The sequence below is a fragment of the Toxotes jaculatrix genome, chromosome 16 (genome assembly GCF_017976425.1).
Source record: "Toxotes jaculatrix isolate fToxJac2 chromosome 16, fToxJac2.pri, whole genome shotgun sequence".
In the NCBI taxonomy this organism is placed as follows: domain Eukaryota; kingdom Metazoa; phylum Chordata; class Actinopteri; family Toxotidae; genus Toxotes; species Toxotes jaculatrix.
Genome location: NC_054409.1, coordinates 10,338,265 through 10,351,912, shown reverse-complemented (window position 1 = coordinate 10,351,912; position 13,648 = coordinate 10,338,265). Strand labels below are relative to the sequence as shown.

The following is a 13,648-nucleotide window of genomic DNA, read 5'->3' as shown; positions in this document are numbered from 1 at the left end:
CTAGGAGTGGCAGTGAAAAGACAACACACAATGTTAACGTTTTAATTCTAATTGCCGCTGATACCACAATCATACTGATTAAAACTTGTCCTTTAAGCTAAGTTTGGTGCCTATGTTTCCAGAAAATATTACAAGTAATGCAATTTTCATTTGCACAAGTGGTGAGATGAACGTGAATATATGCAGTCATGTATCTCAAAACATGCATGCATATACAGTGAACTTGCCTGCCATGCTAGCATTCTATTGTTGCACTAGAAAAGAGAGGGAAAACATGACCGAGCAAATTACAAGATTTTATATTTTGGGTACAACAGTTTATTTTGCTTAATAAATAAAATCATTCAAATAATTGATGGAAGCACTTTGTGAACTGCTTCCCGTCACAGAGAAACTGGGGATTTATTTTCATTTATACACACAAACTCAACTGATTTCTCAAAGGAGCCCCCATGTTGCAGCCACTCACCTCCAACACGCCACCGCACGACGCCTAACCAATCACATCAGTGAGAAACTTGCAAAATAATATGACTTCCGCAAAACATAAGTTCACGCATATCAATAGAGAAAGAAAATGAAAGTTCAACTCAGTTACTGAAGCATGTGTAAGTCACCACCAAAGGAAAACTCCACTGTGTGTTGGTGCAGTCACATTATCTGAAGGAGCGAGACTTTTTTAGTGCAACAGTAAGAATCTTGCTGCTCTTACTCACAAAGCTGTGAATCTAAAAAGAAGCCCTCATGTGCCTGGTGCTACTATTGTAGATTTATAGATGGATGGCTAATTATCCAATGGTATAGCACAAAATAAAACAGGGCCAAGCATCCAAGCTACTTCAGCAGCAGAGTAACTCTTCTTACCATTGTTCAAGTGTTTTCTTTCTCATGAACACAGGACTTTTTGGAGGGCTCTGGAATGGTTAAGCTACTGTTTGCTAAAGAGGGACTCAAGATTCTATATCTACTAGTTTAAAGTTTAGTAAATATTCCACAATATTACTTATCGACTAATAGCAAAGTAGTCACTATGCTAAGTTTTGTTATGAGTTAGTTAAAGTCTAGCATCTACTGAATCTACACTGCTACCATCCACAGTACCCACCGGAGCCTTTGCTTCCTTATCCTCAGTTACGACCTGCTGTCCAAGTCAGAGGAAGAGGGAAATAATGAATACAGTGTCATACTGCACCATTAAGCTATTTAAAGATGAACTTTCATATGGTCAAATATCTGCCTGTTTCAGCCCCAGCTCAGACTACGATGAACCTACCTCCTCCTCTCCTGCCTCCTCCTCCTCTTCTTCTTCCACAATTTCATTTTGCTTTAAATGTAAAGTGAACACACTGGTTGAAACTCTAGCTATAGTGTCCCAACAGCTACAGTCCTACAACCAATGAAACATCACTAAAAAATAAAAATTACTACACTACAGCTAAAATTAATATGATAAAGCACTATAAGGAACAGCGTGGGAGGGATTGAAAGCTAAGAGACGTCACAGCTGACAGAGAGGCTATTGATTGTCCTAACTACAGATACACTTAGGACACAGACACAGAGGACATGATTAAATTAAGTCTCTGTCTCAATATTCTCTAGTCTAAGACAGAGTATGATCTCTGTCTTTATCGATCTGCTTTCATTGACAGTGTAACATCAGACACCAGGACGGCCTATAGACCTTTCTATACAACCTGCCTGTAACATTCACGGCATAAACAACATCCACTATGGCTTTGTTAAGAGCCAAGACTGAGTCCTAATCAAGCTCTACCAGTCTTCTACTTCACATGGTCCTTAAACTACCACTACTGTACATACCCGCGCTTCCTCTGTTGCAATCTGACACAAAAGAGACACAAATACAGCTGATGTAGAAGTAGCCACCACTGAAATGCTACCTCTCATGGCTGGCTAAGAAATATTTGGTTGATAAGTGATTTCGGGTTTTTTTTCCCTTAATGGGGCAGAAGCTATTAAGTTATTAACAGTATCATACTGGATACTGTCAGTCATCCAGTGTGATACTGACAGCACATTAAAACGGTCTCGTCTTCACATCCACACCTTCGTCTCCAGACTTACCTGTTTGGCTCCCATTGACTCAAACATCTTCTCAAGCTGGATTCTTAGCTGCTGCACATTATTCATCAGGACGCAAGGCTATGAGAGGACACAGGAAAAGAGACAGTTAGATCACACTAATGTAGGAGGGAATTATTTAACTCTGAACTTACCATTTAAAATAAAATTCTAACAGACTGAACAACATTAATGTGACGATGCATCCACCGGTGGCTCTGTCAAGTGTCAAAACAATTCCCAAATGTCTTATTGTTGTACAGAACACAGAAAACTAGGGAAACAACTCACAATCTTCTCCTTGTCAATGTAAGAGGGAAAACTCTTGGTCAGAATGGCACTGTACTGCAGAAGAACTTTGGCAATTGTCTGTAAAAAGGAAGAGGAACAAAGTCATTAAAACTGGATGTGGAACAAAAAAAATAGACATAGTTTCATTTCAGACGGTTTCAAATCCAATTACTTAGTTTTAATAAAACTGCTCATAGTGTTTACAGAGTGGAATGTACTACACTTTTGAGGAGAATGTCCAAAAGATTATTATCACCTGAATATTAGAAACATTCCCAAATGTCTCTTAATATATTCTCTGATATACAGGAAAACAAAACACAAAACTGTGCTGTGCCCCCTTCCCCCAGGAAGGGAGCATTCAGTCCAATGATTTCTATTTAATGAAGTAATATCAAATTCCCTTTACAAAAAAGTGAATGTCCTCCCAGACAATGCCGTAATTGTGGCAATATCCCTAATAGGTTACTGTGTTTCTGAGAGAGGAAATAGTCATAGTTAGATGCTGCTTTTGAAAGTAAAAGGTCAAAATGACTGAAAACCAATTTATTATTAAATATGAAAATTCAGGACCCATATCTAGAACGTGATTCAATTATCTCCAGCAGCTATGAAATTTATAAACAATAGCTTTGGTGTTGTTTTCTTCGTTCAAATCATTTTACAGTGTGTTGTACTTGAGAGCGGGCTTTGGCTGCACCATCCAGTGAAGTGGGTTTACCTTGGAGAAGCGACGACTGTACTGAGCCATGACGTTAGGGTCAGGACATTCCAGTTTCTTGATGATCTCAAAACTCTGGTTGAGCTGGGTGAAAATGTCCACCACAGAGCAGGAGAACAGAGCGTGCTCAGACGTCTGCTGGAACTGAGTGGGGGACGACAAGGAGGACTTCAGTAATCTCAATTGAATCTTTATGTTAATGAAAAATTCACCTTATTAACAGAGGTAACAACATATCAAAGTCAATTTAAATTTTCTTACTCCATCTTTTTTGTCTCTCTCCAGGGCTCCATGCATAAACTCAACAGATACGTCCTCATTTTCATCCAACCACTGCAGCACAAATTGTAGGAACCATCTACAAGGGAAAATAAAGATTAACGAGAATAAAGTTTTACTTGCATTATATCCCTAACCAATATCTGAGTAATCAATTAACTGTGTAAATCAAAAATAAGTCATTAAAAACAAAAAAAAAGGTCATGTTTCCCTGTGGCTATGAGTGAATATGTCACATGCACTTACGATGGGTAGTCAGGAACAACATCCTTAAATGTTGGCAGCTCCTTGACATATTCATTGTAGAGCCACTTGACCTTAAAGTGCAGGTTCATGTAGTCGGTGCTCTTACACAGTCTGTGCTTCTCGTGCTCTGCAGATACAGAAAAGACATAAAAAACCTGTGAGAGAATCTAAAACTCCTAATTAAGTGAAAATTCACAAATTTAGGTGTTGCTCCCCTAAGCTAATTGCTGCTAGCTTTAGTTTCACACAGTATTTAATGCACAGTCAACATAAGAATGGTATCAATCTTCTGATCTAACTTGTGCCAAGCAACCAAATAAGCTTATTTCCAAAAATGTTGAACTAATCCTTTAATCTCTGCTAAAGTTAATCTAATCAAAGTTTGAGTCATTCTGTAAGTCAGTCATTAATTTATTACAAGTGTTTACAGATACTTTTGACTTTAAAGAAGACCTTTGGGGGGAAATCACAGACACAGATAAAACACAAACACAAACTGTAAATGTAAATTGCAAATGAATGTAATACTCTGGATCAGTCCTATTTCAGGGTAATAGACAATTAACTGTAGTTGTGTGCATATAATCTCAAACAGACTCATAGAAAGCAATGTGCTTTTTTTTTTTGCATGTGCAACAATAATTCTGTCAAATTTAACCAGAAACTTGAGTGTATTATTAGTGACCTATTAAAAACAACTGCTACTCTTAAATTTTAAATTCTTTTAAGTACAAACTCTGTCAGGATTCATTCCGTCTTTGAACACATTTACCATCCCCTTTTATATTAATTCAGACTGAAAATGAAAGGGCCACCACTTTGTGAGACATACATTTCACAGTGACAGTCTGTGTAGGGGATTCATCTTGGGGACAGGGGCTGGGATAAAGGATGACTGGCTCTGGGGACCGGTGGGGCTGTACAGTACATCGCAGCAGACAAAAAGTGCAGAGAGGCTACTGGGAGACATAAGCAGCTTTCAAACCCTGCACAGTTATCCCTTCGATCTTTAACTTCATCTGTGCCATTGTGTCATTTTCACTGCAGAATTTCTCTTCTCCTCTGGACATTTCCAGTTTCGCCAGAGATTTTCTCCTTACTTGCTTTTAGCCTATGATGCTTCGAGTTTCCAACACAGCAGAATATTACTATCAAAAGTCAAGGTTATGGCTCTGCAGGATACTACAGAAACATAATGTGTGAAATATAATGTGGAAAAAGATACAGGATGACGGCACTGAGGGATATAATGCATGAGGAAAATTAACATGCCATACTGATGAGTTTCATTCTAAAGAGTAATGTGCTTCTTTTGAAGCGATCACATTGGTTCTGAAGAAGGTGATGACGATAACTTACCGTTTGTTACTGATTCAGAAAAGAAAGAGACCTTGAGGGCATAACAGACTGGGGCTTACCTTCCATAGCATACTTCATGTCTTGAGCAAACAATGTCCACATGACCTCTGCTGACACCTTCCCTACATTTAGTTCTTGAGGGAACCTGGGAAAAGGGTGACACACATATAAATAATTCTACTTCAGAATATCATTACATTAATCCTAATGAATTCTAAGACTGAAAAAGGCAAAATAAGTGTTAAAGAAAATCCCCTCTACTCTCAATTTAGTAAAAACTGCCAATGAAAAAAAAACATTCAGGCTTTATTCAAGCGATATTTTTACAGAGTAAAGATTTAGTGAATGTGCGCCAACTACTAACTGGTTGAGCACGGGTGTGTAGGAGTTTCTGTCCTCTTCAATGATGGAGACGATGAGCATGATGAGCTTGGGCCAGAAGTCCAAGTTCTTGATGCTCGGACCCTGCTCCTCCAAGGGGAGCTCCTCCTTGTTCTGGATTAGGAAAGAAACACACAGTCAGTCACTAAAAACAGACCTGACAGAAGTTAAGTACATTCAGTGTAATGGATTTTGTGTCTGCTTTAGCAGGCTTGAGCTGGATAAACAGTATGTGACTCACTGTATCCACAGGTTGGTACTGTCTGTTGTACAGCTCGTGGCAGTTATTGAAGATGTAGTCATACGTCGAGTTCAGACAGGCCTTGACACAGTCCCTCACAACCTGGCTGGCTCTGGGTGGAGACTGTAACTCCTGGACCTGAACACCAGATGGAGATAGCAACACTAGCAGTGAATGACTGTAAACAATCACTGACACCTAGTCCACTTATACACAAACTGACAACCACGTCATTATCAAAAAACAAGTAAAAAAAAAAAAAAACTACTGAGATTCTATAAAGGGCAACTACAGTAAAAAGAAAGATAATGTATATGACACACTGTTAGCTACCTTCATCCTGAAGAAGGTGATGCTGGTTAGAAGATCCACAGTGGATTTCAAATCCTGCAGACGATCCTTGTCGCTGGCAGGGAAGTGGTTCTACAGAACAAAAAATAATAAATAATTAAGTTCAATTCACAAGTCATGTCAAAATAATTAATCATTGCAGGCATATAGTACATATCAGTGAGGGAAGAATGGGGAACTTATGCTTCACACTCTAAATTAAACTTCTGTTGCAGAAGCAGACAGATGCTCAGTTACACTGAAAATATTAAAAATGTGACATGGCAGAAAATATTTTTATTCACTACATCAATAATTTTTCTTTTGTGAAAATATGTGCCCTAAATGAGAACAAGTGATTATGGAAGAACATTCAACTTTTCATATCAGGTAAAAATAAATAAACTGCTGAAGCAGTATCTCAATGTCAAGGCCACAATGTAATGAGTGAGAACTACATCAGTCATTAATGGCCGTGATATTTATTTAGTGCAATCAAAATCTTACCCTGTATGTTGAGAGGTCAATGCGCAAGGAGTTGTGTAACTGGTCTAAGAGCTTGACAAAGCGTTCTTTCTGTATGGGGAAGAGAAAAGAAATAATGAGAGAGAGCAAAAAGGACAGATATGCACACAAAATACAAGGAGAAAGACAGAGGGTTGTGTGTGTGTGTGTGTACAGGCAGTAAACAGACAACAAGAAACACAGAGACATTTTTTATTGTCTGTGTGTTTGTGTGCTACAGTAATACAAACCCCAAAATTGGAGGCAGCAAAGCGGTCGGAGGCGGACACATTGGTGGAGGCGGTTGTGTGGGCGTAGAAGGCATTGATATTGGCCAGCAGGGTGCTCATCACTGCAGGGACCCCGGGATACATGTACTTAGACGACAGACATGCAAAGTGCCTGGGAAGAGAAGCACAAACAAAGCTTGGTAAAGACCTGGGCAGCAGGCCTCGTCTTCCTCCCATTTATACCTTCCTCACACTTACAAAGATATTTCCCCCACCATGTAGAAGAGGTTTTGTTAAAGCATTTTAGGCATACAGAGAGAATAGTTGTGCCTTTATTTGGTCAGCCTGTGTCCTCTCAAGGGTCTTGTTTTCACCTAATGATCCCTATTAGGAACGGTCGTTTTCATTCACGTTTAGGCTGAAGGATGGCCCATTGGAGTGCGTTTTCTGTGAATGATGGGCCCGGCTAACAGGCGTCTGTGTGGAGCATGATATTTCATGGAGACAAATCCATCCTCAGCCCATTTGTAATTGACTTTCCTTCATTTGGAGGCCAACAGGGAACGACAATGGTACTGAGAGGCACTTTGGGACGAGAGAAAAAAAGGCAGAGCGAAAGGAAGGCGAAGAACAATGGAGATGAAGAGGTGACAAACACATGGACAGTTAGACAGAGAGATAGGGAGACAATGTCCACTGTGATATCTCAGACTCACGTCATGGCCTGATAGATGGACTCAATGCCGTAGCGCATGGCAAACTCGTCCACTATTTCCTGCGCTACATCATCGTAGTAGACTTTCCACGCATCGTCTCCACGAGCCTCTGGGATTTTCACCGCACCTTGGCCAAGCACGTCAGTCGAATGGTGGAACAGGTTCTGTGATGGACAGAAGCACTGTGTTAATATCATCTCAAGAGGTTACAACAGGAAAGACGAGAGAAAAAGATGACAAAGAGACATTTATAGATCTGAGCTGATTGTAATGCTTATGTGGGATAAGTGCAGTGAAGAAAATGAGAGTTTAAAACCTTCTGGCCTTTCTGAATATGGGACTGATTGTTTTATAAGCACATGTTATGCGCTGTAAGCCTTATTCAATTCATTCGATTTGGATAGGTTTTCAAGGAAGAGGTGGGATTACGTAATTATTACAAGAGTATCTCTCTTATTTTAATCCTGCCTAAATCAGACAGGAAATCTGCAAAGAAATATTCCAGCATTTTCTGTTAAATTCCCAGAAAAAAAAATAAACCCGCTGGACAGTGAAACTACCACGTGACCCACTTCCCACGTGATCCACTAAGGTGTATATGCATTTCAGATTCCCAAATATCAAATCAGCCAAAGGTAAACATCCCCAGGTACTTACGAGAGGAGAAAGGTTTTAGTGACATGAGTACATGTAGTGGACAATCTCTTCTTTATCTTTTATACTGACTGATGACAGGTCATTAAGAATACAGATACAGAATCTAGTACACCGAACTTGCATAATAACCACTGTTTTCAGTTTATCATGTCAAGCACAACTGATTGTTTCAGTAGAATCCAATACCTCATGCAAACATGTGTACTGCACATGATATGGAGCCACTTTCTCCTCTCCCTTGATCTCCACGTTGATTTGGAGGCGGATGGCACCTGACACAGCTGACTTGTCTGTCCTCTTCTCTGTAATGAAAACAGAAACACAGTCATGCGGTTACACGGCCACACAAACACTCACATATCTGCACATTCCTGATTCATAAGTCCAATCCAATTCTGTGACACAGAAGGCACATGAAACCAGGTCTGTTAACACAACACTAATTACAGACTATTAACATGGCAGTTCTATTGTAGGGGGTTCTGTTTCTCCTGTTTGAGGGCAGTGCCGAGCCGGCAACGCTAATAGTTCTCCAGCTGATAGTGAGGGAGACAATGGCAGTGGGCTGTATGGATCTGTGCCTGATCACCCAAGACACTTGAGCTGGAGCTTCTCTGAAGGTGGAGTGCTTGGCGGCTCACCCCTGCTATTTGCCCTGACAGGCACATCATTAGGGGTAATTTGTACATGTCGGCGGAGCGGTCGATTTCCGACTGGAGAGCTGCTACTTGATAATCACACATCAGGAGGAGAAAGGGGGGAAGAGAGAGGAGGGCATGGGAGGGGTGCTTTGGAGAGGAAGGAGATAGAGGCAGAGAAAAGAAAATGTTGTCTGAAATGCATGGGGTGTTATTACATGACTTCTTCAAATTCTAATTCCTAATGCCAAAGGAATATTTTGTTAATGTAATTATCAGAGATCAAGGATTTTAAATTGACCAGTTCATATTTTCCAGTTGGGAAAAACAAAAAACAAAACAACAGTGAATTTATAGGCTCATTCGTATTCAGAACCACTCTGTTCCATTAGAAGATCTATTGTTGCCACAGTGAAGTAAATTCCTGCTTTAATCAAGCCGGAACAAGAGATGCTTTGTGCTTAAGAAATCAATGCCTTACTCTTAGAGATAACATGGATTTAGAGATAAGGAGTGTGGGGAGTGTTTATGGACCAACAGTGAGCTGATGACTGACAACACAGGAGACAGACTGTAAAAGAAAACAGGCAGCGACACAGAGACAGCAATTCAGAAATATAATTCAAGTGAAAGATGCAGTTTGTCTGTGCATCCTGAGAGGCACCCAAACTACCTCTATTCATGCTGTACAACCACTGCTCTTACAAAACAGAATAAGGGGACTGAGAGGCAGCTCCTGTGTACTTATAAGCAACTGTATTTAGGCCTCATCCTATTTATAATATCTCTATACAAAAGGGAACAGTACTGGGGATTATTATGAAACAAGTTTAGTTCTCTTTATTTCCTAAAATGTGCACAATTTTCAGCGATTGCATTGGGACTCATTTAAATTCTGATAAAATAATCTTGCCAGGGAAAGCCAGTATGGGCCTTAGGGCTGCTGCTTGTCTAAAAAAAAAATATATATATATATATATAAATAAATAAATAAATTTGTTGCTGCAGGCGAAGGAGACGTGGGTAATGAGGTTCGAACAAACCACTGACTGGGCTTACTGAAAACAAAACTCTCTTAGCAGCAAACAGAAACATACAGATGTGGTGAGACTGCACATCTCATCAGAAGTAGATCAATCCTTCAGTAAGACAAAGCAATGTAACCAGCTAATGAAATCCAAGTTGTTGTAGGTGATTCCTTTGCAGGCCAGGGAGAAAAAGCCTGGGGTGGAACTAAGCAAAAGAGACATGGTAAATGAGGAACAATACACAGCATCTAATAATCCAGTGGCCTCAGGATAGAATATGTTTCTACTATAATCTTTTCTTGAGAGTCCCAGGTGTTATACAGCATTTCTCCGAAGTTTTCACCTCCAAGAGAAAAGAAAATGGAGTTGTAACGGTCACTGAAAGCTGGTGCCACAAGAATCAAATTGTAAAAGTTATTTCTTTCTTTGCCTACATACGGTGACATCGAAATGTCCGCTGCACATCTCCACATATAAACCGCTGCTATTGCTATGCTTTCGTACAGGCCGTGCAGGGCCCAGTATCTGCTATACAGTTCTGCACCCTCAAAACCCGTTTGATCAGATGCTTTTCGTCTAAAAATATACCAATAAAACAGACCATGTTTCCCCGCTCTCATTATGTTCTTCATAGAGTCGATAAACAGGACAGCATACTGACCCAGGTTGTACCAGACGTCCATTTCTCCACTCAGCGTTCGAACTTCAATAATACTCTGGCCGAGGAAATCATCAGATTCCCTCTTGAGACGCTGCTTCACCCTCGACTTGATGTCATCATCCTCATCCCACACACGCACTTTGATTCGGTCAGAGGAATTGTGGCACTCACTAACATAAAACAGGAAATGAGGGAAAAAAATAGGTCCATATAAAGCGAAGAATAATATAATACAGAATACAGTTTCCTAAAAAATAACCACGGCAAATGAAGAGAAAGAATGAAGACAATGAATGAACGAAGATGCATTTTATAACCAACAAATTGTGGTGACTCACAAGTGGAACTTCTCCTCCCAGACAGGATTCAGGTTGCCATAAATGGTCTTGGTTCTCTTCTTGGTCTTGCCCACCTGCACAGTGACATATGGATCACTGGATCCTGTCTTGTCCTTTGCTTGGAGTCCTTGGGCACACACGACTATTGCGAGGATGATGGTGGAAGAACAAAGACACAAGGAGCAAACATTAGCATTACCAAGAATCAAAATTTGTACTGCTAAGATTGATGCTCAGCTGCTGAAGAATTGGTTATGGCTCCAGTTTTTGTCAGTTTTGATCTGTGGGATACCTGTGATGGTGATCTTGGCTGACCACTTTGAGGTCCCGTCCAGTACGCTCTGTTTAATGGTCTTCATCTGCTGCGCGTGGATGGCTTTGCTGATGACAAACACTTCCCTGATAAGTTCAAAGATTTCTGGCTTGTTCCTTTCCCGGATCTTCATCCTGTCCTTCATGGCCATGATGATATTCTGAGTCCTGTCTTCAGCTCCATGCTTAGAGCTCTTCTCCGCAGCACCTAAACGCAATAACAATAACATGGTGAAACTGCACAAAACAAATTATTCCTGAACTTTCTAATCGACATAGCATTATTGATAATTCATTTTAAATCACTTCTGAGCACATCCTTTGAATGTTTTGTAGGCAGTACTCACGCTGCAGACAGTCAGCATTCAGCAGCTCTTGGCACTTCTCATGGCACTTGACGCCACACTCGGAGCAACGCATGCCTTGGCGAGCAATCCCCCACAGAAGCCCCTCACACTCATAGCAGTATGTGGGCGTAGTGGCGGTCCACACTTCAAAGTTATGCGGTGTAGTGCAAGATATGGGGTAGATGAGAGCCTGCAGGGTCTTCTTGTACACATGGTTTTTCTGTAGAAGGGACAATGTTTATTTTCAGTGCAGGGACACCAATCTGCCTTGTGAAACCGATGATATTATCAGTCTATAATGATGGTAGAGAAAGTTTTAAGTGTCATACTCACCAGCTCCTCATCCTTGATTGAGGACCGTGCAGCCATAGCAGATGCGATCCCCGCCTTCCTGGCTTGGACGAGGGACTGCACAACAGGTTACAAAGGAAAATTTACTTACATTAGCATTTAACATAAATGTATACAATCCCCCACCCCCAAATATTACTATGACTATGACGGTCAGTATGGTTGTGGCCAGGGTGATTGTAAGGGTGGTGAGTAGGGTTAATATATTTTTTCTCCATTGGTGAATCCTTACCAGATGATGAGAAAACGCATGTGAGTATTATTAGTTTCACGCAACTAGTGAATAGGAAATTACTACAAAGGATTACGCTATACCAGTGTCAACACTATCAATCAATAACAGGATCAATTGCCACAATTCTTTGTGGAGGGTTAGTAGTATATTCTACCCATGTGCTTTCATGATTGTGATGGCAAACCAAAAGGTGGGGGAAGGATTTCGTGATTATGTATTTTCATGATAATATCAAGTAGGGAGAAAAGCTACCCAAGAGGATGCATGCAAAAGTTTTAATTTGTTTTAAACATGAGGTCTGCGATCAAAGTGATCAACATGCTACAGACAAACAAATTTGAGGCAGCTACCGTGTACTATTTGTCCTACTTGATATTTTGCATTTTAGTAGAAAAGGGAGTGGCAGCTGGGTTCCATTAACTTACCATAGCCTGACCAAGGAGAGTGAATGCATTCAAGAGAGTTGTGGGGAATAGTTTCAGGTTTAAGAGAGGAGGGAGAGAGAAATTAGCAGTCTGATTTCATATTTGTCTCGCTGATAACAACCTCACCCCCAAACTGTAACTTCTGTGGAGGTCTCACACATAGAAAGACATGCACTCACAAAGAAAGAACAAAACAAACAGGGAGACATGACATACAGTATATACAGCAAAGGAACGATAGGTTAGTACTGACCACATCGCTGACCAAGGGGATAGGCTTCTTTTTACGCAGGTCTGGCATGCTGTCAATTCCATACAGACCCGATCCGCCACTAGGTACCAACAAAAATAGTGCAGAAGGATAATATAAAGGTTTCACATGCAATAACACAGCAGTGCACAACAGGGTCACGACTATAGTCACACTAGTATTAAAATGCTAACTTAGTGCTGCTTATCCAGTTATTCATTAAAAATACACAAAAATAACCAAACCAAACGTAGATATTAACTATACATCACTTACCCTGGTTTGACCCAGGCCTGTCTGGCATTGGGTTCTTCATCTCGAACCTACAAGATTTCAAATGTAAGAACTTAGGCTGACACGTAGCAGTATATTATGAGAAAAAAAACAGGTAATGGAAAGTTACATTTGGTTGAGTTTCACCTCTCTGATGTTACAGAACATGCAATGTAAAAATTAAAAAAAAAAAAAGTTTTTAAACACAAGCTCACACAGACATTGCTGAATTCTTTAATTGTACAAGATACTATGTGAAATGCAGCGATGCAATGATGGGCCGGCATTATGCAGATACAAAACCACAGAGTAAGTTGTAATTCACAGGTCAAGATGCACACAAAATCAGTTTAAATAACTTATTTTGCCTGTATACTGTTTTCTAAGACACCCCAGATAACTTAGCAGAAGTTGATAAGAGCAAGCCTTTGCAAGGGTGTCACAAAATCACCAAAATTATGACAAACATTTCTCAAAGGTGAAGTCTTTCATCAGTGTCTGTACATTTGTCTCTCAGATGACAGAAGCTGAGTACAGAGATCCCTCTAGGATTCTCTCTCCAAGTATATGTTTCTGATAACATTTGAAAAACTTTCGGAACTGGGGAAAACTTAAAACAGCTGAATTAACATTAGCACTAGGAACAGAACTAGGGAATCATGCACTAAAGGTACAGCATTATTCAAACCCTTTATAAACTATTTATTATACAGAATAAGTGTTGGGAAAGAGTTTCACAGAATAACAAGA

General features: G+C 40.2%; 1 protein-coding gene across 4 annotated transcripts in view; it reads right to left on the bottom strand.

Moving 5' to 3' along the window:
• The window catches only part of LOC121195432 (protein unc-13 homolog B-like), a 61,584-nt gene that overhangs the window by 7,048 nt on the left and 40,888 nt on the right, over window positions 1-13,648 (bottom strand). For 3 of the 4 annotated variants that reach the window (XM_041058892.1, XM_041058895.1, XM_041058896.1), the window contains exons 11-31: window positions 12,902-12,948; window positions 12,629-12,707; window positions 12,376-12,381; window positions 11,698-11,772; window positions 11,365-11,584; window positions 10,998-11,225; window positions 10,706-10,847; window positions 10,368-10,537; window positions 8,227-8,342; window positions 7,384-7,547; window positions 6,689-6,839; window positions 6,441-6,509; window positions 5,937-6,026; window positions 5,604-5,741; window positions 5,346-5,476; window positions 5,041-5,126; window positions 3,623-3,749; window positions 3,359-3,455; window positions 3,098-3,241; window positions 2,377-2,454; window positions 2,089-2,166 (exon numbers count right to left, since the gene is read on the bottom strand). In XM_041058892.1, coding sequence (XP_040914826.1) covers window positions 2,089-2,166; window positions 2,377-2,454; window positions 3,098-3,241; window positions 3,359-3,455; window positions 3,623-3,749; window positions 5,041-5,126; window positions 5,346-5,476; window positions 5,604-5,741; window positions 5,937-6,026; window positions 6,441-6,509; window positions 6,689-6,839; window positions 7,384-7,547; window positions 8,227-8,342; window positions 10,368-10,537; window positions 10,706-10,847; window positions 10,998-11,225; window positions 11,365-11,584; window positions 11,698-11,772; window positions 12,376-12,381; window positions 12,629-12,707; window positions 12,902-12,948 — 2,436 coding nt within the window. The remainder of the gene's footprint in view (window positions 1-2,088; window positions 2,167-2,376; window positions 2,455-3,097; window positions 3,242-3,358; window positions 3,456-3,622; window positions 3,750-5,040; window positions 5,127-5,345; window positions 5,477-5,603; window positions 5,742-5,936; window positions 6,027-6,440; window positions 6,510-6,688; window positions 6,840-7,383; window positions 7,548-8,226; window positions 8,343-10,367; window positions 10,538-10,705; window positions 10,848-10,997; window positions 11,226-11,364; window positions 11,585-11,697; window positions 11,773-12,375; window positions 12,382-12,628; window positions 12,708-12,901; window positions 12,949-13,648) is intronic. The other variant, XM_041058894.1, reaches the window with a different exon arrangement.